The following is a 25,430-nucleotide window of genomic DNA, read 5'->3' on the forward strand; positions in this document are numbered from 1 at the left end:
GTTACAAGATTAGTTTCAGAATATGTATTTTCTAGAAGTCTGTAGCCTCTCAGTATTTACCACTTTTTAAATACCCCACATAACAATGTTACATCTGCGAGAGAATCCTGATCATCTCCCGCAACTCCCTTTTGAACGCAAAATGTACTGGAGAAGTAAAAAACTGGGTACGCCAGATTTCCTGCCATATCAGAAGGATGATGCTTGCAAACTGCAGGCCAAGAACATCTTGTTTTCAATGGTCAAACGAGACATGAAAATAAACTCCAGCCGCTACTTTAACTGAAGCCCCGACTCTCCATTTTAATCCAGGGCGGCAGGCTCTGTATCTTTTGTTCGCTTCTGAAAACATTCGACCCCAATTCAACAGCAAGACCGGGGACTGGCAGCCAAGAGAAAGCAGCGGTTGTTCGCAGCTCTATTTTCTCCCAGGAGCCCTCCATCTATTTTTAAATATTACAGATACCTGTTTTGTGAAAAAAGTCAAAATAAGTCGGAAGCTGCCCTTACTCCAGCTGATCCTGAGGAGACTTATCCGCTCGCATCCTTTCGTCCAGGGACTGGCTCAGCATCTCGTTCTGGCCAGCATCGGCCTGTCTCTTCCCTTTCCACTTCTCTCTCTTGTACTTCAGTTTCCCTGGGTCATCCACGTATCTCTGGATCTGGGAAGAAGTGGGACTATCCAGATCTTTGGTTGTCTTCTGAACAAGACGCTTGTTTTTCTCTGCCCAGCATTCAGCTGAATTTTGAAGGCTCCCAGCAGCAGACAGCGTGTGATGGAGATTCAGTGCAAGATTCGTCGCCCTTTCAGGGCAGGTGAAGCTTTGGCTGCCTTTTATCTGGTTATTTTGATTCCCTTGTGTTTTCATTCCACCAACTGCCTCCTCATCTACGTTCTCCCCTTCTGATCCAGGTGCTTGCTCAGGAATAGAGCCGCTTTCTTTTGTCTCGCTTGACGCTGGGGTGTCTGAAAGAGCTTTTTCTTCACTGGGACTTTGCCCTCCCTGGTTGCTTTCTTGGGGGACAGTATCTTGTTCTGTGGACTTCTCTAGCCCTGGAACAGTTTCCAGAGCCTCTTCAGAAGAGGTTTGTTCCTCGTGGCACGGCAAACATGGTCCTTTGAAGGAAAACAGGACGTGCTTGTTCTGTAACTCGTTGTGTTCCAGCCCCCTCTGCCGGCGAGATTCGCGTTTCTCTCGGTTGTTTGCTACTTTCTCCGAAGCCTCTGTCACATTCTTCTGGGGAAACGCGGCGTTTTCACATGAGCTCGTGTTCTCAGCTTCCTCATTTGGAGCCTCGTTTCTGTCCCCGACAGCTTCATCCAGCCCTGACTTGTGTTCCACAGGCAGCGGAGCTGTGGCTGCCTCACTGAGCTCATCCTGGCCCCCATCATTCCCTCTGTCTTGACCTTCCTGCATTTCTCTCTGTTTTTCTTCAGCTTTCCGCTTTTCCATGACCATTTTCTGAAACCTGTTAAGAATTTGTAAGACGAAAACACAAACGTTTAACGCACAGCAGTCAAGAAATGTACCCAACTGTTTAAATGCAGCAGGTTAAATGGCAGTACGGCCACAAAGTGCAAATACACTCCCAATCCCAGTATGGCCACAGGGACGGCTGCTTCCTCAACCTGGCACACACCGGTGTGGCCCAGCTGAATAACGCACCAGCACTAAGTGCTCAATCACTCTCCACACACCAGCAGCCATTTGATACCAGCTGCAGTCTCACGTGGCAATAACGATCTTTAAGTGGCTTACTAAGTCAACATATCACACAGAAGCTGAGCCTGGCAAGTGAAGCCATGAAGCCAAGTGGTTAAAATGCATGTTTTGATATCATATGGCTGCTCTTCCCTCACCTCTTGCGCTGGAGATGCCCTCTGATCATGGCTTGCAGGAGACAAATCCTCCTCCTCCGCTCGAGGTAGCGTTTGCGCTCCCTGTGCCTTCGCCACGCCGACTGAATCTCGACGGCAGCGTTGTTCCTCTGCAGCGCCATCCTAACGCAGCGGGAACGCCAGCAAGCCTAAGAGGGGAGATTCTACAATAAGAGAGGGGGGACTTCGCAGTGGGGAGCGTTCTTTGAGCTGACTACATCATACAAAATGGATTCACAGTTTGTGCAGCTACACCTGTGTCTTTTTGTATAAACAGTTTCAGACAGCAATGAAAAGCAAACTGTCTCACTTCCATGCAACCTGATCTGTCAGCAAGCGTTCAGTAACCCAAAGGTCTTATTAAAAGAAGCTGCAGTAACTCAGAATTCATTTTGGAAGATGTGATGCTATCGGTTCGGCCAAGCAGCATCAAAATTAAAACCAACAGGATTTGGTCTTTAAAAAAGAAGACTGGATGAGCTTTCCAGGTCCCTTCCAAGCCCTGACATTCTGGGATTCTGTGGAATCTGCCCGATATCCATGGTTAACTTATCACTAAATTCTGGATTCAGGGAGCAACAAATCCCACTACAAAGATTTCTAGTCTCCTTTATATGAATGTAAAGTCACCATATTTAAGAACCAACATTTTTTGCAGCTGTTTGCAATATGAACAGCTACAATGGAAGATACGGCAAAACCTCAAAACTACTTCCAAACCAGCCTTGTTTGGTTTTAGGAAGACGAGACCGGCGGTTCTTGACGATACCTGTAAAGCGATGGCTGCCTGCCGTGTCCTGAGGAAGCGCCTCCGTTCTAAAACCATCCTGAGCCAGCTCTGAAGGAGGATGATTTTCCTGATCACTTCTTTGTGTAGTGTATCCTGTAGCACCTGCCGTTCAGCCTCTTTCATAAAGACCTGCTCAGTTAAAGAGAAGATCATCAATAAGTTCATCAATAATATCTCCATGAGCTAAAAGATGAGCATAGCAACACTTACAACTGAACCAAACCTCACCAGCTGACAAAAAACCAATGAGGCAACTACTGACACCTGTGTCAACATTGACAAGAGCTAAAACCTGCTAATTTAAATACAAAACGCAGAAAAGAGTAAGGTGTAAATGAACTGCCCTCAATTTTGCAGTGTACATCAGTATTTCTTAGTGGCTTACGGAAAGTTTCACAGACCTTGGTCGTTCCTATTTGATAGTAGTTCTCATCCAGTTTTAGTTTATGCAAATAAACACAAATGTCTTCCTTCGAGGCTTTGGCATTTTTGGGCAGTAACACCTGAAATTGGTCTATGAATTCCTGCAAAAGCAAAGGCAGCAAGAGATCAAGGTTAGAAGGCAATTTGCAAGTTCAGATATTTTAACTGGATTTCTCAAATTAAGCTGTGTTACAAGGGTTTGAAAGTACCTATTTCTCACTCCAAATCGAGCTATTTTTTCCTACTTTGTAAAACACAGTCTTCACTCAACCTCTAACAGTAAAGATCACCTCTATGTGATCTATAAAGCTACACATAGAGTGTTTTCTAGACAACCAGGTCACATACGGAGACAGCAGCGTCAGCACTGGTGCTCGTACCTGCAGCACAATCCTCGGAATGCTTCTCCTCCACGCAACAAGTGAACAATTTACTAGTAGATGACTCTCACAACAGTTTATACTACACCATGTCACCTCTGTCAAAACTACCGTCAATTTTCACAGTTCATTCCAAGTGGTCATGAGCTTCATACAAAGAGAGACACGAAGGACTCCAAGGCAATGAGTGCTTTTCCAAAAAGCGCAGCTATTTCTGAACGCGTAATCCACTTCCACGTACCTGGAATGTATATTTGGCACTGTAGCCAGATCTTCTGATCCGCACAGTTTCTAGCATGCCAGTGTATCTTAACTGTTGAAGCACCAAGTTTTCATCAAAAAGCATCTCTTTCTGAAAAAGATCAGCAGTGAACAGCTCGTGAGTGCCTGAAGAGTCCTATTTCTGTCCAGCAGAAAAAGCACATTCTGGTTTTGGACCCTGGTTGCCCTTCACTTCTGTACAGAATGACAGTGAACAAATCCAAGAGATCACAGGGCTGGGAGAGCGAGATCCTCAGCACTCGGCTCTGTTACCTTCTCGGCGTTGGAGCGGATGCAGCGGATGAAGAAGGGCTCAGCTTTACCCAGGGTCTCCAGTAACTTGCTAAGTGAAGTCTGAAACGAAATAGGCAGAACCGTTTACTTTGCCTTCAGATATCCTCGTTTTGCATTTGGCAGCAGTACAGCTTCTTCCTCAGAAATCAGGTTCTTCCATGTGTGTGGTTGCTATACAATCCTATTTCATCCAACATGGAGCTTCTCCCATATTGCACAGCGGATCCTTGTAATGGTTTTCCCTTTTCTCAAGATAACGAGAAGCGGGGTTTACATATGATGTTACAATAGCGCTCCATCCGCATGTAAGGATGAGGCTGATCGTACAAGCAAACTAACATTTCATAGCATAACAGTGATCTCTAAACGCGGTCTAATCTTAATCAAGTAACAACCCTGCTTTAAACGAATCCGAGGAATAAAAACCAGCTTGTTTTTCAAGCAAGCTCAGCCTAGACCAGACCAAGAAGGTCTGTTCCCACGAGGTCAGGGTGCACCCACCTGGAACTGCGCGCTGATGCTGGGGGGTTTCTTCTTCTTGTGTAGGTGCAGGAGGGATTTCGTGGTTCGGTCATGCAGGGTCATGCTCATGATGAGCTTCAGAGACTTGGAATCCAGCAAGTTCTACAAGAAAGTTTTCATAATCAACAAAGTCTCTTAACTGAAGGGGAAATATTTCCATCTGCATCAAAGTGAGGAAGAAACCAAATCGACTGCCTAGAGTTCCACGTTAAACGACGCTACACTTCCTGACTGCTTCTATTTTGGACAAAAGAATCTTCTTAAGAGCGAGACTTTTACGTTGTCCCGTCCCAAGAGCGTAAGGTGAACGAGGTGAATGACGTACACACTGTTTGCCTTGATTAGAAACGGCATCTTCAGTCCAGTTAAACAGATACCAATCCACCATTTTTTCCTGTTCAGCTCTCCTTACAAAGGCGAACAATCACTTACCTTTTAGATTGTCAAAAAGGAAGTTCTGGAGGTTAAAGGATACAACTTCCCTACACTTTGAAACAATATTTTCTGAAATGAGTTCTACCAATCAAAATGAAAGTTCAAAGTGAAAGAAACAAACAAAAGAAAACTAAATTCACTGAATAAGCTTACCTTGGGAATGATCTGCTTCTGCTTGGTACCTCTACTTTTCCTGTTAAAACATTAAAGATCATTTAAGAAAAAAACACACACAATTTTTGGTGATTTCAGCAAGCAATAATTTGGTGCAATTCCTGAGGCAAGATAAGGACAGCAGGAAATCAGCACAGGAGCAGCGGGTGTGTTCGTGCACATCTCTCACAAGTGACCGATGCCAGAGATGCAAACTGCTTCGTGACAGGATCTCATTTTTAAATTAATTCTGTAGGTATTGGAAGCTTTCACAAGTGAAACGTTTTCTCTAAAGGTAAAGCTATTAAAAACCACACTGTTGCCTAGAGTGCTCTTGTGGAAGCTTTGCTGTTTGGCCAACTCAACAGCCACTGAATTCTTATCACGATACTCAGGCACTATCGCATCGAAACGCAGAAGTTATCGCTGCACCAGAACTGCTGGGAAAGCCCTCAACTGCTCACAGAAGGACAACCCACGGCCAGCATCCTGCTCGGGAACTGATGGGTCTGAGATCACCCCACACCACACAGCCCTGGGCACAGCCCTCGCCCCACAGCAAACCCCAGGCTGGCAGGAACAGCCTGGAGTTCACACCCCACACCGTGAACCTGTGAACTCCATAACGTGAGGCACCTTCCGGCTCCACGCCGCTCACTTCACGTTTATTTATTATATATCCCTACACCCTCCAACAACAGCCTGATGTTCTCCCCAAGTGGCCAGCCTCTCCTTCCATGATCTATAAACTCTCCTCTTCCACTTGAGCACACCCAGCAGTTCCCTGTTTAACCACGCAGGTCTCCTGGCTCCCTTCCTTGGCTTCCTACGTGTGGGATGCTCTGATCTTGTGCCCGCTAGAAACAGCCCCTGAACACCAAACAACTATCTTGGGCCCCTTTACCTTGGAGCAGCCTTGCCCATGGGATTTCCCCCAGCAACTGCCTGAAAAGGCCAAAGTTTGCCCTGCTGAAGTCCAGGGCTGCAATTCTGCTTGCTGTCCTGCTCCTGTCACTGCAGATCCTCAGCTCCACCATCTCACGGTCGCTGCAGCCAAGGCAGCCCCCAACCTTTACCGCTTCACCCAGCCCCTCCTTGTCAGTGAGGATGAGGCCCAGCAGGGCACCTCTCCTGGTCGGCTCCTCCACCCTTTGCATCACAAAGTTCTCGTCAAGGCCCTGGAGGAACCGAGCAGTCCTTCCAGAAACATCAGGGACCAGAATGATTTTCTTACACATCTATAGGTGTACACACGTAAAGAGACTTAACCCAGGAATATACACAGCATCGGCATCCTGGGTTTCAGGAAACCATTAATCATAGCTTGTGAGCAATTTCATTGTCAAATGTTTTGCAACAAGCCCATACTACACACTTGGGTTTTAAAGCAAGTTTACATGAAAAGTAGGTTTGGCTTGCCGCTAATACAATGAAGCGATAAAGTGCTCTCAAAGCCTTTATATTTTTTTAGAAGGACTTATTTTATTCTTGTCTTATTTAGCTTTTTTTTGCAGAAGACAAGCGTGGTGCAAGTATCTTTTCAACGGACTGGAGTAACTGCTTGGTTGTTGCTGCACTTTCAAAGCAATACCTCGAGCACCAGAACTCACATGAAGTGGGAGCGGTGTTGGAGTCGACTGAGTGACCGAAGCAGCTTGCAGGGATCCCCACCCTGCCAGGGAAGTCCTTTGATACTTGCGATGATTTGTTCATGCATGTCTCTAAAATGAGTCACAGCAAAACAGAGATGGCAAACGGATACACAGCCAGGAGACGGTGGGGGGGGAAAGGAGTTGAAACCCCAGAGATCCCATCACCAAGTGTGCGCCAAACAGCAGCAGGTCAATCCCAGGCTACTTCTTCCTAAGCATGAATGATTCTGATGGCAGATCAGCACTCTCTATTCTGTTAGTGCCCTCAAATTTAATTACCAGGGTCTCATACTAAACTTATTCTCTAATTTTGCCTTTTTGTGTAAATTCTTGAGCCACCAACTCAGAAAACAGAAATTTAGCAGAATGTACTTAATACACAAGGAACATTTTAAGCTAAATAGCCTTTTCAGATAACGTAAGCTTCTTTATAATCAAGCAGTAAATGGTTTTATATAGAGATTTGACTGCCGGAAAAGTTAAAAACTACTCATCACAGGAATGTTTGATGGCATTTTGTTTTTCATTTCCATTTCAAATTTATTCACATGCTTAGCTTTTCCAAGTAAGCCTGGGATGGTCCCTAATTTGTGGCAGACTCCGTTACTTTCAGCATGCACCGTGCTTGTGAAGTGTGTCTGCACAGCACTTACCTGCTTTACTCTCCAGAGAGGCACAAACCAAAAATAACAGAAGCGTAAGAATCACTTCTGGCTGTCAGGTGCTGTCGCCACCCTGAGCCGCTCGCTGAGGCAGCAACATCATTACAGACAGTTGCTTCCTCCCCTTGGTACCTCTGAACATTTTTGAACATCGAGACTTTGGTTTAAGATATGGCAAGGAAATAAATGCGTTGTGCCGTGACCAATCCTTTCAGCCCAATTGTATCTCTAGTTCTGAGCTGTCAGAGGTGACAGAGACTGTCTGTGATGAAGTAATCATGACGAAGCAGAAGTCACTGCTTCGTGTGTGCGTCACTTTTACACAGAGCACGCTCAGAAGGTCAATCTGTCCAGGCGTGTGCCTCCCTGGCCTCTAAGCGCCAGCCTAGTGCTACTTACTTCTTGTTTTCATAAAAAGAAATGATGTCTTCAAAAGCATTTATATCGAAATCCTCAGAACAATCAAATGAGAAATCAAGCACTGAGCAGCTGCAAAAGGAACACGTATAAAACCTGAATGACCCATCGAAAGGTAAACGCGTGGAGGCAGCTCTATAGGGCTTGTCCTGCCTCCTAATCATGTCATGGGGCTGCAAAAAACATGAGGGCTCCTAGAAATCCCCCAGGGACACGGGCTGGTTGCAGAGGAACACACAGCAACAAAGGACAGACAGAGAGGCCAGAAAGTCAGGGGTAAGTGAAGCGAGGCAGTCACTGACATTTGGTAGTACCGGGTCTTGCCGAAAATAAGCTATTGTTTTGATAATATTAAAAAGGGCCAAACAAAACAAGACAGAAGAAATAAAACTTGCTATGGAAAGACCTAGTTGACACTTGATATATGAAAATGTGACTCAGACTTTTCCCTGACATGGGTTAAATATGCGTTTCTCACCGATAAACTTTTTCTACTGGTGTATTTGATCTCTGGAGTTCTCCAAGAGGAACTCTGGGTCCTTGACGTACCACTCCTGTTGTGAAATAATCAACAGGTTGAATTCTGACAAAGACATGAGCATAACACATTAAGAACAACCACAAAACACTGAGTATAACAAGCAAAATGCCCATCCAAGGCCCTGGAGTTTGTGTCTAGTACTTCAGTTATCAAGCCAGAGCACTTTGTTTCTCAAACTCCCAACTGCCAGATAACAAATTGCAGCTGCTCGGAAAAGCTTTTCAGAATTAGTATTTAATCCTGAATATTCATTTGAAACTTCAGGGAGCTCTGAGAAGATCAAGACCAGTGATGAGTGTGCACAGTAGAACTAGAAATGTTTTGCCCAGCTTTTACAAATACTACTTCAAATCTGGCCAGCCTGCTGGAAACAGTGCACTTATTGGAGGAGCACATCCGAATTGTCTCCAGTAAAACAGCGACAGCGTCTTTGGTGCGCGAACATTGAGCCATTTTCACAAGTAGTACCAAAGCAAGACCACGCCTGGACAATACGGTTTTGCCGTAAACCGGTTCTGTCACCAAGCACAAAGCAACTGCCCGGTGTTTGAAAGCGTTCCTGGTGTTTCACACCATACCTGCGGTCTTCTGAGCTCTCTGGCGCCCAGCCTCTGCAAAGACAGCCATGGCGCGAATGGCCGCGCGCAGCACGGCCCAGCGGAACACGGCCACGGGGTCCATCCCGATCAGCTCCCGCACGTAAGCGCTGTCGCTACTTCGGAGCAAAGCGACGATATCTGGCCTCATGTAATCCATATTTTTCTCTCTGAAATCCTGCAAAACAGGAACATCGAACCACGAGCTCTCAAGAACGCTGCATCTTGACTCAAGGTGGTAATCACTATTCAGAATGATTCGTTATTCTACATAATTCTAACTATAGGAGGCATTATCCTCAAGTCTAGACCACCACCAAAAAACCCTACATCTGAGGACACAACTGACCCAGCCCATTCCCAGCACATTTTCCACACTCTGACAAAACTATCAGAAAGGTAAGAATTTCTTCTTTTTTGTGGCCATCAGATCTATCACCTACTTTTATCTGGTATTTAACTTTCCCAGCAAAGTGTCGAATAATAAAAGCAGGCTCCATCACCGGCGTTCCAACAAAGAACTTGTTGTCTTCGTGCTGCTGTTTGAATTTTGCAAGTAGAGTCTGGTTGGTGGCATGTGGAAAGCTAGGAATACAAAACAAAAGCGGTCAGCTGTCTTTCAAATATGGTACATTCACTGAGGTGCAAAGGCCACAGACTACAGAGCCTACTGATCCTGGCTGAAAGTATTTTATTGTCTGAGACCTCTACACTATGCCAGACTTACACACTGCTTTGAACCCTAGAGCTGGGCTTAATTTCTGGACCAAACTCACAAGTAGAAGAATATTCTGAGGTTTCCAGCGTACGTCAGTGCTTCCTCCCACTTCACCTTAATTAGCACCACATTAACGATGTAACACATTTGCTACTTGATGTTCCAAAGACTTACATACATGCATTTTACCTTAATTGTAATTGCATGGTAAAATACAGAAGTCGAAGTTTTCAAGCGTGCTTAAGCCAACGTTCGATTTTAGCGTTGATTTATATCAGCACCACACTGGAGTCATTGGGAGCAAACTCAAGGGTAGATTATCATTCAAGGCGACCCTTTGCTTCCCACACCATCCCTCTCCTCGGCCAAGTGCCGCATGTCTGTCCCCTCCCACAGTCCTTCCCTCCTCCCTGCCACACACTTTGTTCCACAAGATGTTTGTCGCTTACTTGCTTTCTTCATCCAGAAGATAGAAGAGGCCAGTGGGCTTCTTGCTGATTAAGTGAATGCAGGCCACATTATCAGTGTAGTCAATATTGTGCCAAGTGATGCCTTCACTCTTGTATTCCTCCTGTGTAGCTCAAGAAAAGCCCCTCATCAGTACAGTGCCCTGATCTTTCATGTCCTGCGGTCTAAGCACTTAAAAAATAGCCTTGAACAGCTACGGCAAGTTCAGTTTGTTAGTACAGGCGGCAGAAACAAAAATAAGAGGTATCTAAATAAGACCAGAACAGCAGGCATACTGGGGCAGATCAGAGGTCTATCTAGACAAGTCATCCAACAGCGGATGCTTGGGGTAAATCTATTTAAAAACCAGAACAGGCAAAAGAATGTTTTGCTGTGCCTTCCCATCCCCTGACAGTCTGTAAACCTGGGGTTAGACAGGACATCCACGTCATTAAAATCCTAGGGAAACATTTACTGTAGGAATTTAAGTCTATTTTTCTCTTCCATAGTTCTTGTATTATGAAAAAGCGACAAATATTTAGCATTAAGTCACAGAATTTCCAAATCCCATTGTCAAACAAAATAGCAGAAGTTTCAGGACAGGCAGTTAAGCCCCACAAATCAAGAGCAGAACCTCCCTCAGGAAGCAATGTGTATCATTCGGTTCAGAGAACGTGGAGCGCTCTTTGAGAACACAAAGCTCTTCTGCTGAAATGACAATGCGAACGCTCCACAGGCCAAGCTGCCCATTGAAATATGGAACCAAAAAATCAGTTTTCCTTAACGCTGTAAATGCCTACGGGAGAAATAAGCCCAGCGATGCTAAGTTGCTAATGTAAAAAAAGATATTGCACAGGAATTTAACAAAAAAGTTATGTTTAACAAAGGGCACCTCTCACTGTTCTTGATGACGACAAGAAAAGGATTATTTTTGAATAGGTAGAATTCAGTCTGCCCAGCGACAGAGTGCTCAGTGTGCTCGCCACAGCACAGAGTGCAACGCCATTTTCCACACACAAAACCGCCTTTCTTTAAAAAGATATAGAGATCCCCCCGAGGGCCCTCATGCCGCAGAGACACAGGAAATGGGTCATTCCAGGATTAAGCTTATTTGGAAAAATGGCATTAGAAAAAAGAAAACAATGTAACTATTTACTCTAGTTAGCCTGGCTGGCCTTCCCTCACAAGTTACAGAACAGGGACATCAGCACTATGTTTACATACAAAAGTTGTAGATTTGGTAATTTTCTTTTCTTTAAAATGCTGGTTTAGAGTTCTTTCCATACTGTTGATGAAATACCACACGCGGCAATGGTACCTGGGGTGGGTTCGAAGGGGTGGTCAGTAGGTCAGAGAGGTTCTGCTGCCCCTCTGCCCTGCCCTGGGGAGACCACACATCCACAACTCAGACTCCGGGCAATATACTCAAGTCAGCCATGGGCTTTGGCAGAATAGCGGCTGAGTTTGCATAGCGTATCAGCACTTGATAAAAACCTTTTGTTTCAGCAACTCTCATTTCTTACCTGTTCCAATTTGAAAATATGCTGATTGAAATAATACTGAAGCTGCTCATTTGCATAATTTATACAGAACTGTTCAAAGCTGTTGGTTTCGAAGTCTTCAAATCCAAAAATATCAAGTACACCAATGGACAAACACTGAAAGAAGATGTGGAAATGCAGTTAAGCAACCTGTCATAGTGACTTCACAGCACAAAAAGCACTGTGGTTTCACTAAGACATTTTTAATATTTAATGGTTTTGTCTATTGTGAAAACAGAGATAATTAAGTGCTATCAAGAAATTTACCACGGACTTCAGAAGAATCAAAACCCGTCCCAGATACCTGACCACGTCATCTACAGGATTCTCCGAGAGCTCCGAATACACAGCTGGCTACAGGGACCCATCTTTGTGAGAAACTTACTGTAACAGATTCCTCCATGTCCTTCTTATTAAGGAGCGCATGATTAATTCGCAGCACAATCCAATCAAACAGGGCACTGTATAAGGACTTGGCCATCGAATCACGAGCTGTTATTGCCTGGAGACGAAACAACTTGGTTTAAAAAGAGCGTTTCTATTCCAGACCAGTGTCACCCAAAGGTTGCAATCCCAGCCGAGATCAATAAAACTACGATTTTCCTTTAGCGCTAACTTCTAACCGTGAAAGCGTGCCGTATTAGCCTTTTGTAGCCTGGAGAGCAAGTTTAAGCATTTAAAATGACACTGCTAGTGTTCTTTTACTCACCTCATTGAGACTATATGGCAAAATAAGCTTATCATTGGCAGTCACAGTTTTTCTTTTTGTTAGCACTTCTACCAGAATTTCTCGTTTCACCTTCAAAACAAGAACAAGAGTTATTGTCACCCCCAAACTCGCCAATGAGTGACCCGATGGCAACAGCAGCTTCCTCAGAGAAATGTAAGTTCTTCCACAACAGCGACATTTTATCAATAGCTTTACAACTCAAACTCTTTAGTCCTCAACTTCTTTAAATTATTCTCAGCTTAGATGCACTCAGATGTTTCCTTGTGGTGGCCAAGAACACAAATCCAACAAATTAACTCCTGCTTGGCTCTATGATTACTGACTAAACAAATTCCACTTCCACGCTATGGGCTAGATTCCATCTCTAACCCAAATAATTGCACTGATTTCATCCATTTTGCCTCTCACAAGATAAATGCTGTGGATCTAGATACAGCAAATGAGGCAACAAGATATTCAAGTAAAATGCGGAAGCAGAATCACAGAATCCCAGAGTGTCAGGGGTTGGAAGGGACCTGGAAAGCTCATCCAGTGCAACCCCCCCATGGAGCAGGAGCCTCCTGCACTGGGGCTGCCCGGCCGAGTCGTCCTTCCAGCAAACATCAGGGGAGTTCAAATGCCGCAGCACAACCAGGGCCTGTGTCTGTGAGGCTGCTCTCAGCTGTCTGTAGAGGCCTCATCAACCTCCTCACCCTGATCTGGTGGCCTGTAATAGACGCCCACAGCAGTCTCACCCCTGCCAGCCTGCCCCCTCACTCTCACCCGTGACAATACGATCAAACAGAGCTGAAGAGCAATACTCTACTTTCAAAAGCTGGGAAAGAATGTCCAGCACTTCGGGAGGTCCCACTTCCAACCCTTCTTCACGACCTGTTGCTTTCTTCTTGTACGTGATGTTGCCCAAATAAAGAATAGCTGAGAGTATTGAAAAAATCCTACGGAAGAAAAATGGAACTTTAGAAGAATTTTTCTTATGAGTTCATTGTAACAGGCTAGCGGACTTAATTCTGCTTCAACAACTTGTCCATAGGCCTCAAATGCTACGCTCTCCTTGCTTCCCATTCAACTAAACGTGATCCCCACACATCCACGGTTTATTGCACTTCAAGAACATTAACCAGCTATCAGTAACAAGAGCTTCAAGGGTTCTACTCACTGTTTTTTTGTTGCTGAAAGGAAGCCAACCATCTCCATGGCTTGTTTTAACCTTTCGAAGTCATGGCGCAAATCTTCCCCATCTTCAATTTTCAAGTTATGCTGTGGAGAGCCACCCATAATTAAAGGCAAAGAACAAAGCACAAACATCACAAGAAAACAAGTGTAATCTCTTCTGCTTTCTTTTAACACAAGCCAGACAACACATCTGACACATTTGTAAATCCTGGTCCTAGATTACCTGATTGAGGTAGAAATAATCTTCAGGTTGCTTGAGGTGAAATTCTTTACGCTCTTCCTCGTTGACCCCAAGTAGCAAATAATAAAAGACGTGGTAGTTCCTACAAAGTCAACGTATTTCTCTTTCATGAAAATATAATGATTTTTCTTTTATTCTATATACTTGAGATGCTTTTAAACTCTTGCACTACTATAACTGTGTTAGTAGGCTATATTCATCTCTTACCTTTCATCTTTCTCTTGAGAAACCAGCCGAGATTTTTCAAGCAGGTATTTCTCGACAACAGCCCTGAAGAGACGCAAAACGGGAAAAAAACCATGAGGGCAAAAGAGAAGCTGCCACAAAACATCAGCCAGCAACTGCCAAGAGAGTTCCAATAACAAACCTGCGCTAAAGCATACAGAATAGCGTAGTCACCGTCTTACACCCGGACCAAAAATTTCAGCGTGCACTATATTGTAACTGGAGCAAAGAGAAATGCCCCCAAAACACCTGCGTTCAGTGCTTGGTTGTGGTAGACATAACTGGAAAGAGGGAGATGAAGCTAGAAAAGTGCTGATGAAGAACTCTAAGCAGAAACAAGGTCTGCAGAGCACTAACAATGTGTTCTCTACCCCGAGATTAACAGTTATCTGACAAGGAATGCACAGCCTACAGGAGCCCCAAAATATATCGGGCAACCGCCCGATTGCCAATCCGAAAAATTTGCTGAAATTTATGACAATATATACAGCAGCCAAAACCAGAACGTAGCCAGCCAGAAAACCCCCTACATTTTGACAAAATCTCCTACATAATTATATAAATTCCTTGACGTAGGATATAACGAACGAGGCCAAAGTTTGAGCGGCTTTCTCTCATGCTGAAGACAAAACAAGCACATTCAAACGGCAGCAACCTCGTGAGCCGGTGCGCCACGATCTGCAAAGACACCAGTTGTGTGCAGAACACTCCAAGCACAGGTGGGACAGAGTTCCCCGCTGTTCACGTTGAAGTGCAAACACGACGATGATCCAAAGGAAAGAGAACAAAGTCAGGGTTGTTAGGGGTGCTCCACAGTGCAGCAAGATTCTGCTGGTGGTACGGGGCAGAACTCTGCACCAGCGCCGGGTCGCAGCATCGCGCCTGCACCAGCACAGGCCCATCCTGACAACGTGCGACTGCTGCAATTTGCGTAGACACAAGATTAAAAATTTAAGCTGCATATCACCCTTGCCAGCCTGCCCCTTCACTTGCACCCACAGACTCTCCGCTCGCTCCTCAGCCGTGTCTGGACAATACTCAATACATTGTAGTTGCTCTCTCACGTAAAGACCAACTCCACCACCATGTCTGGCTGGCCTGTCTGGCCTGACCAGGACACAGCCACCCATGAGCACATTCCAGTCGTGTGCTGTCCCACCATGTCTCTGGAATTGCCACCAGGTCATAATCTCCTGCCCTAACACAGGTTTCTGGCTCCTCCTGCTTATTCCCCATGCTGCGCACACTGGTGTAATATAATATTACAGCATCTAAAATGGCTTCCTCATATCTATTTCACTTCTCTCCATCGCCTCTTAAAAATTCACATCTTCTGGTTTTAATAGCAAAAGGGCGAGGACAACAGCGTTATGAGAAAATCCTTTGTTTAGCGTGAAGGTACAAGATGCAGCAACGGTCAAATTCTTAACCTGATCTGGTTGTACAGCAGGGTAAGAATGTCACGTATCTCCTGGTTATTCTGCAGAGCTCAGATGTTCTCACAGGAGCAGAGTCTCAACAAGGCAGAATTCTGCGTACAACAGAGCCTTCACCAACCCCTACAAGCACAGAGATCAACCCCAGAGGCACCTCAGACCGTACTTACCCTCGGACAACACCGTTCTCTAAATAGTTGACTTGAATAAATTTTCCAAAGCGACTGGAGTTATTGTTATGTGCTGTTTTTGCATTTCCAAATGCCTGTAATAAAGCAACATAGGTTAATTTTCAATTAAACTAAACACGCCACCACAGAGCTTCCCAAGCTCTTCTGCTCACTGTTCAGGCCCATCAGCTCGCAGGTGAACTCCGAACACGACGGGGTGGCAGCACAGACAGCAAATGGCAACTGAAGAAGCCTCCTCTGGTCCTCACAGAACTAAATATACTTATTATTTGTCCCATGCACTAATATTTTGGAGGGCAAATCAGCCTCACTCATTAACAATTATGACCTTAGCAAGGATATTAGGTAGGACAGCACAATTATCATGGAATTGCCTCTCCCATGGAAAAGCTGCAAACTATGTCTGTTCCCCAATGTATTGCTCCCACTCCAACATTTCACAATGAGCACAGTTTTTCTTTAAATGAGAACAGAACATCAAGATCTTATTTATAAAGTTAGCCCGTGAATTTGCAAATTGTGTATTCAAGGAACAGGAAAAAGACAAACAGAAAACCTTTGGTTTACAGAGCCGGGTCACAGCCACTGGGCAGCGAACTCGGCTGCCAACACGGACAAACGGGGTTTACCAAGAGGTGGTAGGAGAGGGGAAACAGCAGGAATGGCACAAATCCTGACTGTGCATCTTCAACTCTTCCGCCTGCATCATAAGCCCTCTGATAGTTGCTAGTACACACGTAACACAAAATATCCTCGGCGCTCGCCACGCTTTAGAGCTATAAAGATAACTTACTACATCTAGAAGTACAGTAGACTTAGTTATTGGGAATATCTTGAATTTTATCAACTCTTAACTATTGTCTTCTCAAGTCAGGAGAAATTTCTCATCCTTAACGCATGCAGGAGGCACCCAGCACCCTCAGAAGAAACCCTGCGCAAAACGCAGCTGTTTGGCACAGCCCACGGCGCGGTGCCAACGGTCACCAGCGCCTCCCGCCGCAGACGTTTCCTCTCGGAGCTCCAAGCAACGAGGGCCTCCCCTAGGAAATCCGCCTCCCCTAATATAGAACGTTCGTGGAATGATTTCACACAAGTGCCACCCTCTTCCTCCACACACCCGGAGAGCGATGGACACGTGAATACTGCACACAACCAGAACTGAACTGGTTACAGATCAAACGGCCCAGGTATGGTGTAGATCCCAGGGGAGAACGGTTTCCACAACAGTCATGCTGTCTGTATATTGAAATTCTGCTCTCCCTCTGGTTCCTCCTCTCTCCTGGATCACTGTTTCCAGAACAGGCTCTCCGAGTTCTCTTACAAGCAGATTTCTCTGTCAGCAGCCGAGCACTCAGAGTCCAAGAAACTTCTCATCAACTGGGAGAATCCCCATCATTCTCCAGAGAGCTGCTATTTCTGACCTAAAGGAAGATGGGTGAGAACCTACTGGGTGATTTTCTGCTGTAACTTCAGAAAAGTCAATGGGTTTCTGAAAAGAGGATTTGTGTCCAAGTTATCACCCAAATGTATTTTCTTAGAGCTCGTTTTGCATACACATGCATGTTAATGGCTGCAGGGAATCCAGGTCAACTCCTTCCAAACACCAACACCTAAGTGGGAGCCCAGAAGGGTCAGCACAGCAAGTTGTCTGCTTCATAAATCCCAAACATCTTCCTCTCTGTGCAACACCGGCCAACTCGGCCGGAAGCCCTTGGGGTGAACAATTTGGACTTGCAAATTGATTCTGGAAAAACTTCTTCTCTAAAAAGTTCTTTAATTTAAGCCCCCAGTTAACCATCAGTTTACTTGATTCAAGAAACACAGTGTAGCTACATTTGCCACATGGCTTTTTAACCAGAAATATTTTTGGCATTAGGGAGTTAAGAAATCCCATAGCCCAGGCTTCCTGAAGAACTTCTCTCACTGATTACTCATGTAAGCAATGAATACAGTTTAAAACTAAAGGCTCTTATGACCTCATGTGTCTGGTATTTAGTCAAAGCATACAGCAAATTCTTAAAAGCTGATTTAACATTATCAGTTTTTAGGAAAGTTTTCATGTACTGAATGGTTTTCTCAGAAGAGTCTTTAACATCTACAACTTTTTAAAGAGTATTCCAAGCCCCCTGACATTCTGGGTGGGGAATTTTCAATATTAAACGCTAATCACTGCTACCACGTCCTTCAATACACTTGGACGAATTAACTGTGTAAGTGACATTCCCACCTAAAATCAGAACGGTGCAAAAACTTGAAATGTTAACTATCTTGCTATTTGGTAGTTAGGTATCTTCCATCTGCTGTAGCTTTACCCTACAAAAAAACAGATTACAGGTAAGAATTAAGTTCCCTTGTTATCCAGCCACTGCTCTGCATGGCAAGCAGCCTTCACAGACGGTTCTAGCCAGCTACTCCATACGCAGCTCAAATTCAACTGAAATATCACCCTAGTTTGTCTTCCCTTTGCTTCACAAAATCAATTCGGAAGGTGTGAGGGGACAAGAGACAATCTCAGTTAAAGAGAAATCATCATTTCTATAACCAAACCCATTAAATGTTTTCCCTGACCAGTCCATGAGGAGAAAGATGAAAAGGAACAACCACACGGAACCCTCTCCAGTGCAGAACAGTAGCTACATAAAGAGAGCGAGTCAAAAATAGCCCAAGGCCGGCAGGAAACTCATCCAACCCGTCCTCTTACCTCGGAATGCCAGAGGATGAACTGGAGCCTGCTGCTCCAAACTCCCACGACACTGACAGCTTTACAAGTATTAGGGGGAAAAAAAGCCAAATCTTTTATTTGCTGTAAGAAGACAACCCCAAACCACACAGATCTACCGCCTACCTCAGGAGCACAACTGAACATCACATTGAATTCTTTTGTAAGAATTGCCCAAATCTTCTACGCAAACCACTGCACCCCCCGGCAGAGCCATCGCTGCACAGACCTGTCCTTTCGTGTGCCAAATGACTCTGAAGACTCAAATCACACACCCTGGAGGAGGAAACGAGGACTTGAGAGCTGAACTCGGTTTCGTAGTGGTCATAACAAACATGCTGCAAAATCTCCACTCATTAACGCCAGCGTTGCAACATTCAGGACAGTTTTGCAACTCGGGACGTTTTCCGAAGTCCTGGGGAGGCCCAGCAGCCCACACGATAAGGCTGTATAAAGGACAAGGTGATCTCCCCGGAGGTGTGTGCAGCAGGGAAAAGCACACAACAGCACATTTCTACCAAAGAAACCCAGGAACATCCAACCAAATGGAAAAAGGAAGTTCCATTCCTCCTCTGATTGTGATTCTTAAAACAAACACACGCAGATAATAGCCTCAAAACAACTACTTTCCCTTAAATAGAACAGACTACACCCACTAAATATATATGCAGACTTCTAGGGCAAATCAAATGAAAACCAGAGCTGCAGCACCACTCAGCTTCAGTCCAGCTTACACCAAAACCACAAGCACAATGGGACTGGAATAAAGAAAACAGAGCTGACAGTAAACTGCTTTACTCTGTTTTCCATAGAACTGTCAAGCACGAAAGTTTACTTTCTACAATGATATTGAACAAGCTTTTTAATATGCTGGGTGCTAGAAAATCTCATCCCCCTGCCCTGACTGTGCTGTCAATATTAATTAATTAATTAATCCCTTCCAATCTCTGACATTCTGGGATTCTTTCTTTATGTATCCCTGATGTGCCTTGAGATGGCACCAAGGAGAAGCCGCTCCATCAGTTTCCCAGGGGTGGAGGTGACATTGACTGGTCTATGGTTCCCCGGGTCCTCCTCCTTGCCCTTTTTGAAGGCTGCAGTGCCATTTGCTTTCCTCCAGTCCTCAGGCACCTCTCCCGTTTCCCAAGACTTGGCAAAGATGATGGAGAGCGGTCCAGCAATGACCTCAGCCAGCTCCCTCAGCACCCGCGGGTGCATCCCATCCGGACCCATGGACTGATGGATGTCCACATTGCCCAACTGCTCCTTGAACTTTTACAAAAGTTCAGTCTCTAAACACACGTTTTACTTGGGTGTCAGAAGCATAAGAGGTCACTAAAAAGGGGAAGCTCTGAGCCAAAATGCAACCAACTTCTACACCATTAGAGTCGGGGAAACAGACTTCAGTTAAGAGCACATTTTCAGCTTTCATGAGGACTCAAAATAAAATTTCAAAATTAAACAGGCCATTCTCAACTAGTCCAGGCACACTAAAAACCGTTCATGCAAAGAAATCCCCCGAAACATCCATTGCAGAAAAATTCCCTCGTACGACTTTAGTTCCCTTAAGAAAAAACCCAAATGAGTCACCGCAGTTGGATTTAGAAGTGACCAACTCGAACAGAATAGTTTGTCATCACTTTGACTTCCACAAAGCAGAGTCAACTTTTCGTGCATTCCTCCCCAAGAGCAGACTTTATTTGGTTTTTCAAAATCACGCTTAGTGACTGGAATTGCACAAGAGCATCCATGCATATCAGGAAACGTGGAAAGTTCAGTGTCAGCCAAACGAATCAGTTTGTGACTGACAGACACCCTCAGAGCAGGAAAGTGAGAATTGTCTCAGATTTTCAGAAAAAGCCTCACATTTTAGACAATATGTGCTCTAACAGCCATGTTAGAATCCTTCTGGCGGGTTTGCAAGCTAAGCTTTCAATCAGACATTGTATTTCCAGCTAGCATGACTGTTTTCTCATGAAATGAATTACGAAATGCTCAGTAGAAGTCTGACAAAGTTGTAGTACTTATGACAGCGAATCTTACTGCAGAAAAATCACCAGTGTCTCTATCACAGATCCCAGAATGTCAGGGGTTGGAGGGCCCTGGAAAGCTCATGCAGTGCAATCCCCCCGGAGCAGGAACACCCAGCTGAGGTTCCACAGGAAGGGGTCCAGGCGGGTTTGAATGTCTGCAGAGAAGGAGACTCCACAGCCTCCCTGGGCAGCCTGGGCCAGGCTCTGACACCCTCACTGGGAACAAGTTTCTTCTCAAATTTAAGTGGAACCTCCTGTGTTCCAGTTTGAACCCATTGCCCCTTGTCCTGTCACTGGTTGTCACCCAGAAGAGCCTGGCTCCATCCTCCTGACACTGCCCCTTTCCATATTGATCCCCAGGAATGAGTCCCCCCTCAGTCTCCTCTTCTCCAGCTCCAGAGCCCCAGCTCCCTCAGCCTTTCCTCACACAGGAGAGGCTCCACTCCCTCGGTCATCTTGGGCCCCTTTACCTTCGAGCAGCCTTGCCCATGGGATTTCCCCCAGCAATTGCTTGAAAAGGCCAAAGTTTGCCCTGCTGAAGTCCAGGGCTGCAATTCTGCTTGCTATCCCACTGCTGCCACGTTCCCAGACATACACAATATCCACCTGTGACCCCAGCAAAGTTACGAATTTGAATTTTGAAGCTATGTGCATTTCTCATCCACCAAGCAAACCGCGACGCCAGGTTTTATGTCTCTACCTGGTTCGACACAGCTGTACCATGGCCGGTAAAGAAGGATGTGAAACAGTTAATTGTACCAAAGGCAGAGAGATCAGCTGATCAACCAGCGCTTTCCACAGTGACCCCTTCCTGTTTTCTGTTTAGAGCTGCAAACTTGAACTCCAGCAACCAACAAACCTCAAACTATTTTACTTCTTCTTTCAAGCAGCAGAAAGGAAGGCAAAAAAGAACTTGCGTCTTTTCCTCATTCTTTACAGAAAAGCTTCCAAATCACAGTTATAAATGTAACACATTTTAAAGTTTAACTTCATTGCTTTTTCACATTTTATCTAAAAAGCTTGCTTTTTTCCAAATGAAACTGTTGTTACATTTGAAAATATTTAAAGCTGAAAATATTTAAAGCTGTGTTTGGGCTCCTTGCTGTTGAAGATTTTACTACGGGTGACCATCACATGCATCCAAATTTTCAGCGTTTTTTCTTTCAGATGGAAGCAATAAGGAGAGGCTGAAGCCTAAAAGATCAGGTCAAGTCTGTCCTGCTGATACCTAAAGCAAGATCCGCTGTGCCCCTTCCCGCACGTTTAGTTTTGCTTTCTGTTAGAAATGCTGTAGCAATCAAAAGCCGAAACCACCTCACACTTTCTCCCCAACTAACAATGTCGACCTCTTCACAAACAATTGTAGAAAGGAAATAACTCCCTCAAAGAGCGAGTTCATAAAAATGCTGCAGGACATGCTCACACACAGAGGCATGGTTACACTAAGCAGTTAATGTTTCAGCGGAACACTCTTCTTATGAAAACATTTACTTACGGTTTGATTGAAAAGCCATCAAAACTCTCAGCTGGAAAACACAGGTAACCTCTGTCCCAGAACGCTAGTGTTTAGTGGTGGAAAGTTAAGTCAAATATAAATTAAAAGCAACAGGAAGTCAACTGAATGGAAGGATGAATTAAGGAAAATCAATTAGAAGCAGTTGGACAACACAGCCAAGCACCAGCACAGCCCAGCGATATTTAAAGCCTAAACCAAGTAGGCGACTCTCCAAAGTAGCATTCAACAGCAGCTGTTTGATGTTTGCAAGAAACAATTTTCAGAGAAGGCAATTTCAACATCAATTTACCTCCAGAACTGGTCCGGCTCCTAGAATAGTTCTCTCCACACCACTTGCGTACCCTTTCTGGCTCAGAGCCGTGAGGCAGTGAATTAAGAAGTTTGTGCTTTGAGTTTTCCCAGACCCACTTTCCCCTGATATAACTATGCACTGATTCACATGTTTTTTAAGCATTGTGTGATAAGCCACGTCAGCAATGGCAAAAATATGAGGTTCCAGCTTCCCAAGCTGATGATTCTCATACATCTTGACATATTTAGGATTATAAATGGGCAGGAACTTGAAGGGGTTAATTGCAATCAGAATACTTCCTGCGTAAGTATAAATTTTGTGTTTTAGAAAGCGGCATTTGAGATTCTCCAGGAGCGTTGTCTCCGTTAAGTTGGGCAGATTGCACAAGTCATCGAAGTCCTCCTGATGCCATGGAAGAAAACCCCTTTCAACCAACCGCCGAGCATCTGTCTCCTTGGAAAGCAATTGCATCTGGACATATTTGATGGTCCCATCAGTGTTCCTCTCTTGTAAAAGAAAGTAGTACCCATCCTTTTGGGGATGCTCATCCTGAGCGCGACGAGGCCAAAGTAGAACCCTATGAACAGGAGAATCATTTACATCAAGTACCCATTCTTCACCACCCGTTTCTTTCACCTCCACCAGCACATAATGTTTCGAGACATCCAGGTTTAAGATATTAATCACGTCCTTGATGACATCTGAAGCCGTGCTGTCCTTGGTTGCTGTCACTTTGCAGCAGGGAGCACTTTCTGTCGAGAGCTGGGGGTAAATATGAAGATTATAGGCTGCCTTTGCCTGGCAAACTGCACTTTCAGCATCTTTCAAACTCATTCTGCCCCCAAATGGGCTTCAGTCTTCCACCTCTGCTTAATATGCAGTGCCCATTGTCTAAAAAAAAGAGAAATAAAAATGTCAGGAGTTAAAAAAAAATGCGTACAAGAGGTCTTAGGGCATGGTACTGTTTTCTGAAGGATGAGAATAAAGTAGATAGTCAAATTATCAAAGAACAAATGCACTATTCATGCACATTAGTGCTATTATTAAGCCTGCTCAGCCCGTCTCATGCAGTGGATAGCTGTCACAACACCTGTCCTCTTCTCACTCTCCCTTCTATTCCCCTGCCACCCCTTCCTCCCTGTTATGGCAACACAAGCATTCATCCAGCCACAAAGCAAAATGAACTGGGATAAATGCCCAAATTAAAACCTCCTCCTTTCCCCAAGGTTAGTTTTAACCCAGATCATCTCCCTGACCTGGTTCACTGTATGGCTGCACATTTATTCAGACTCCCACATAAACCCTCCCTTAAAGCTGCACAAGCGACTTGAGGTGGAAACGGGGTTTGACCGGTACTGAGATCAGCAGCGCAGGTTCAGAGCAGGCAGGAACGCGGCAGGAGAAGCAGAGCACAGCTGCAAGGAGGAGGATGGGTACAGCACCGAGATCCACACTCGGTTTTTCATCTCCCCCACTGACTTCTTTTCACGAAAGGCACAAGCCAGGTACAGTATTTACCCCGTGCAGATCCTGCTGCCAGCTCCCTCCTTCCACCCCTGCACACCGGTGATTTCTTGAACACACAAAAGGTACCCAGACAGACTGCTCATTTCACTGCAGTGAACCACATCCTTGTTACAGAAAGGTTTGAACATGCTTTATCTTCCATTTTAGGCAACGAAGTAAAATTAATCTTATTGCAACTACTTATCAGTTCAGTTAACAAGATCCCAAATAACCCACTTCATTTGCAAGCCTTTATATCTATCACAGAGGCTCCAAAAATCATTCCTTCTGACGGTTTTTTCCTCCTTTCATTCCTGATGCAGGCCAGCAATCTAATTTCAACCTAACATCGACCTCACGGAACTCAACCTCCTCCTTACCGCCAAGTTAAAAGTCTCTACACTCAGTAACACCCTGTGCCTTTGCCAGTGATTCTCTCGGCCGTGACTCAGTACACCCAGATCACCAGGACCAGGTTTGCTTACACTGCTCTAGTTCACTGGGTAAAGGAGAAGTAAAAGGAGATGGATAATGAAGTACCCTCTTTGTTTCAACAGTCTGTCGAACTTCATACCCAGAATATCAGTTCCATTTCTGTTTCAAGAACAAAGTCTTCCAATTATACAGTTACATGCTGAATATATAAAACAAAAAAAGGCAGAGAAATGCCAGTGAAGTTGCTTTTTGCCACTAAGCAACTGCACAGGAACTTGCATAAGGCCACAGAGAGCAATCATTTCAAATTAAAATCAGTAGAGTGGGAAGCATTTAGCTGCCACTTCCACTGCAAGGAATGAATCACTTCACAGAAACTTATGACATAGTTCTGCCTCATGAACAACCTCAAAGTAGAGAACCATGCTTTAAGGGAACTCTGAATAGCAAGCTTACAGAAGACATTGTTATGCAAGCGGGATAATTTTTAGTGGCTACTCATCAAAAGGAAGGCTGAGCAAGCCACAGACAGCAAGGCGAACCACAGCACATCTCTGGTCAAGCACTATGATCCCTCCAAGAACGGTTGGGGTTTTTTTCCCCACTAAATTTCATCCTTCATTCATTAAGGAGAGCTTATTGCAAGAACTTGGTCACACAGAAGGATGGACCAGTGAGCTCAAAGTCCCCTCTCCACTTCCTATAATTATCATTGGCCACTAGCTAATAAGTCTGAAGCAATTATGTAAGTGTAAAGAACTCGTAACCTATAGAAGCTCGAGCACTTTAACGTACAGTAGAACCTACAGCAGACTGCTGCTTATGGGGAAGGTCACTCCAGAGCACAGACAAAAAGAACAGTGACCGCCTTCCTTCCAGCCCCCAGCCAGCCCAAGGCAGACAGGCCAGGGCAAACTTCCTTTTTTGTTCTCCCCTCAGCAATTAGTTTCAGACACACAGTCTGGTACGATAGAGGAAGTCCCCTCGGAGCACTGTCACCAAAACAGCACCCTAAGAAACATGGCACTGGCTTTCTGCCCCCGCAGAAGAGCTGAGCCCAGGTGCTGACCTCTGGCTTCGCAAACACACGTTTCCTAACTTCACCTCGTGTTCTACCAAGATCTGCTGTGTTGCTCAAGACTCCCAGAGCAGACTTTCCAAAGAGGAAACCAGAACACAAACGGCCTCTTCTCTACCGGTGAAAAACCCAGGCCAGTTACAG

At 44.9% G+C, this 25,430-nt stretch overlaps 1 protein-coding gene across 11 annotated transcripts in view; it reads right to left on the bottom strand.

Moving 5' to 3' along the window:
• The window catches only part of MYO9B (myosin IXB), a 39,461-nt gene that overhangs the window by 9,309 nt on the left and 4,722 nt on the right, over nt 1-25,430 (bottom strand). For 6 of the 11 annotated variants that reach the window (XM_065858021.2, XM_065858023.2, XM_065858019.2 and 3 more), the window contains exons 2-24: nt 22,265-23,158; nt 15,687-15,781; nt 14,063-14,125; nt 13,838-13,937; nt 13,598-13,698; nt 13,247-13,376; nt 12,421-12,510; nt 12,097-12,213; nt 11,694-11,828; nt 10,173-10,294; nt 9,449-9,590; nt 8,988-9,183; nt 8,347-8,422; nt 7,851-7,940; nt 6,748-6,858; nt 5,138-5,177; nt 4,529-4,651; nt 4,007-4,087; nt 3,714-3,824; nt 3,071-3,193; nt 2,649-2,798; nt 1,862-2,028; nt 511-1,470 (exon numbers count right to left, since the gene is read on the bottom strand). In XM_065858021.2, coding sequence (XP_065714093.1) covers nt 511-1,470; nt 1,862-2,028; nt 2,649-2,798; nt 3,071-3,193; nt 3,714-3,824; nt 4,007-4,087; nt 4,529-4,651; nt 5,138-5,177; nt 6,748-6,858; nt 7,851-7,940; nt 8,347-8,422; nt 8,988-9,183; nt 9,449-9,590; nt 10,173-10,294; nt 11,694-11,828; nt 12,097-12,213; nt 12,421-12,510; nt 13,247-13,376; nt 13,598-13,698; nt 13,838-13,937; nt 14,063-14,125; nt 15,687-15,781; nt 22,265-23,101 — 4,160 coding nt within the window. In that variant the 5' untranslated portion in view covers nt 23,102-23,158. The remainder of the gene's footprint in view (nt 1-510; nt 1,471-1,861; nt 2,029-2,648; nt 2,799-3,070; nt 3,194-3,713; nt 3,825-4,006; nt 4,088-4,528; nt 4,652-5,137; nt 5,178-6,747; nt 6,859-7,850; nt 7,941-8,346; nt 8,423-8,987; nt 9,184-9,448; nt 9,591-10,172; nt 10,295-11,693; nt 11,829-12,096; nt 12,214-12,420; nt 12,511-13,246; nt 13,377-13,597; nt 13,699-13,837; nt 13,938-14,062; nt 14,126-15,686; nt 15,782-22,264; nt 23,159-25,430) is intronic. The other 5 variants (XM_065858026.2, XM_065858024.2, XM_065858029.2 and 2 more) reach the window with 3 other exon arrangements.

This window comes from Patagioenas fasciata, chromosome 27 (genome assembly GCF_037038585.1).
Source record: "Patagioenas fasciata isolate bPatFas1 chromosome 27, bPatFas1.hap1, whole genome shotgun sequence".
NCBI lineage: Eukaryota > Metazoa > Chordata > Aves > Columbiformes > Columbidae > Patagioenas > Patagioenas fasciata.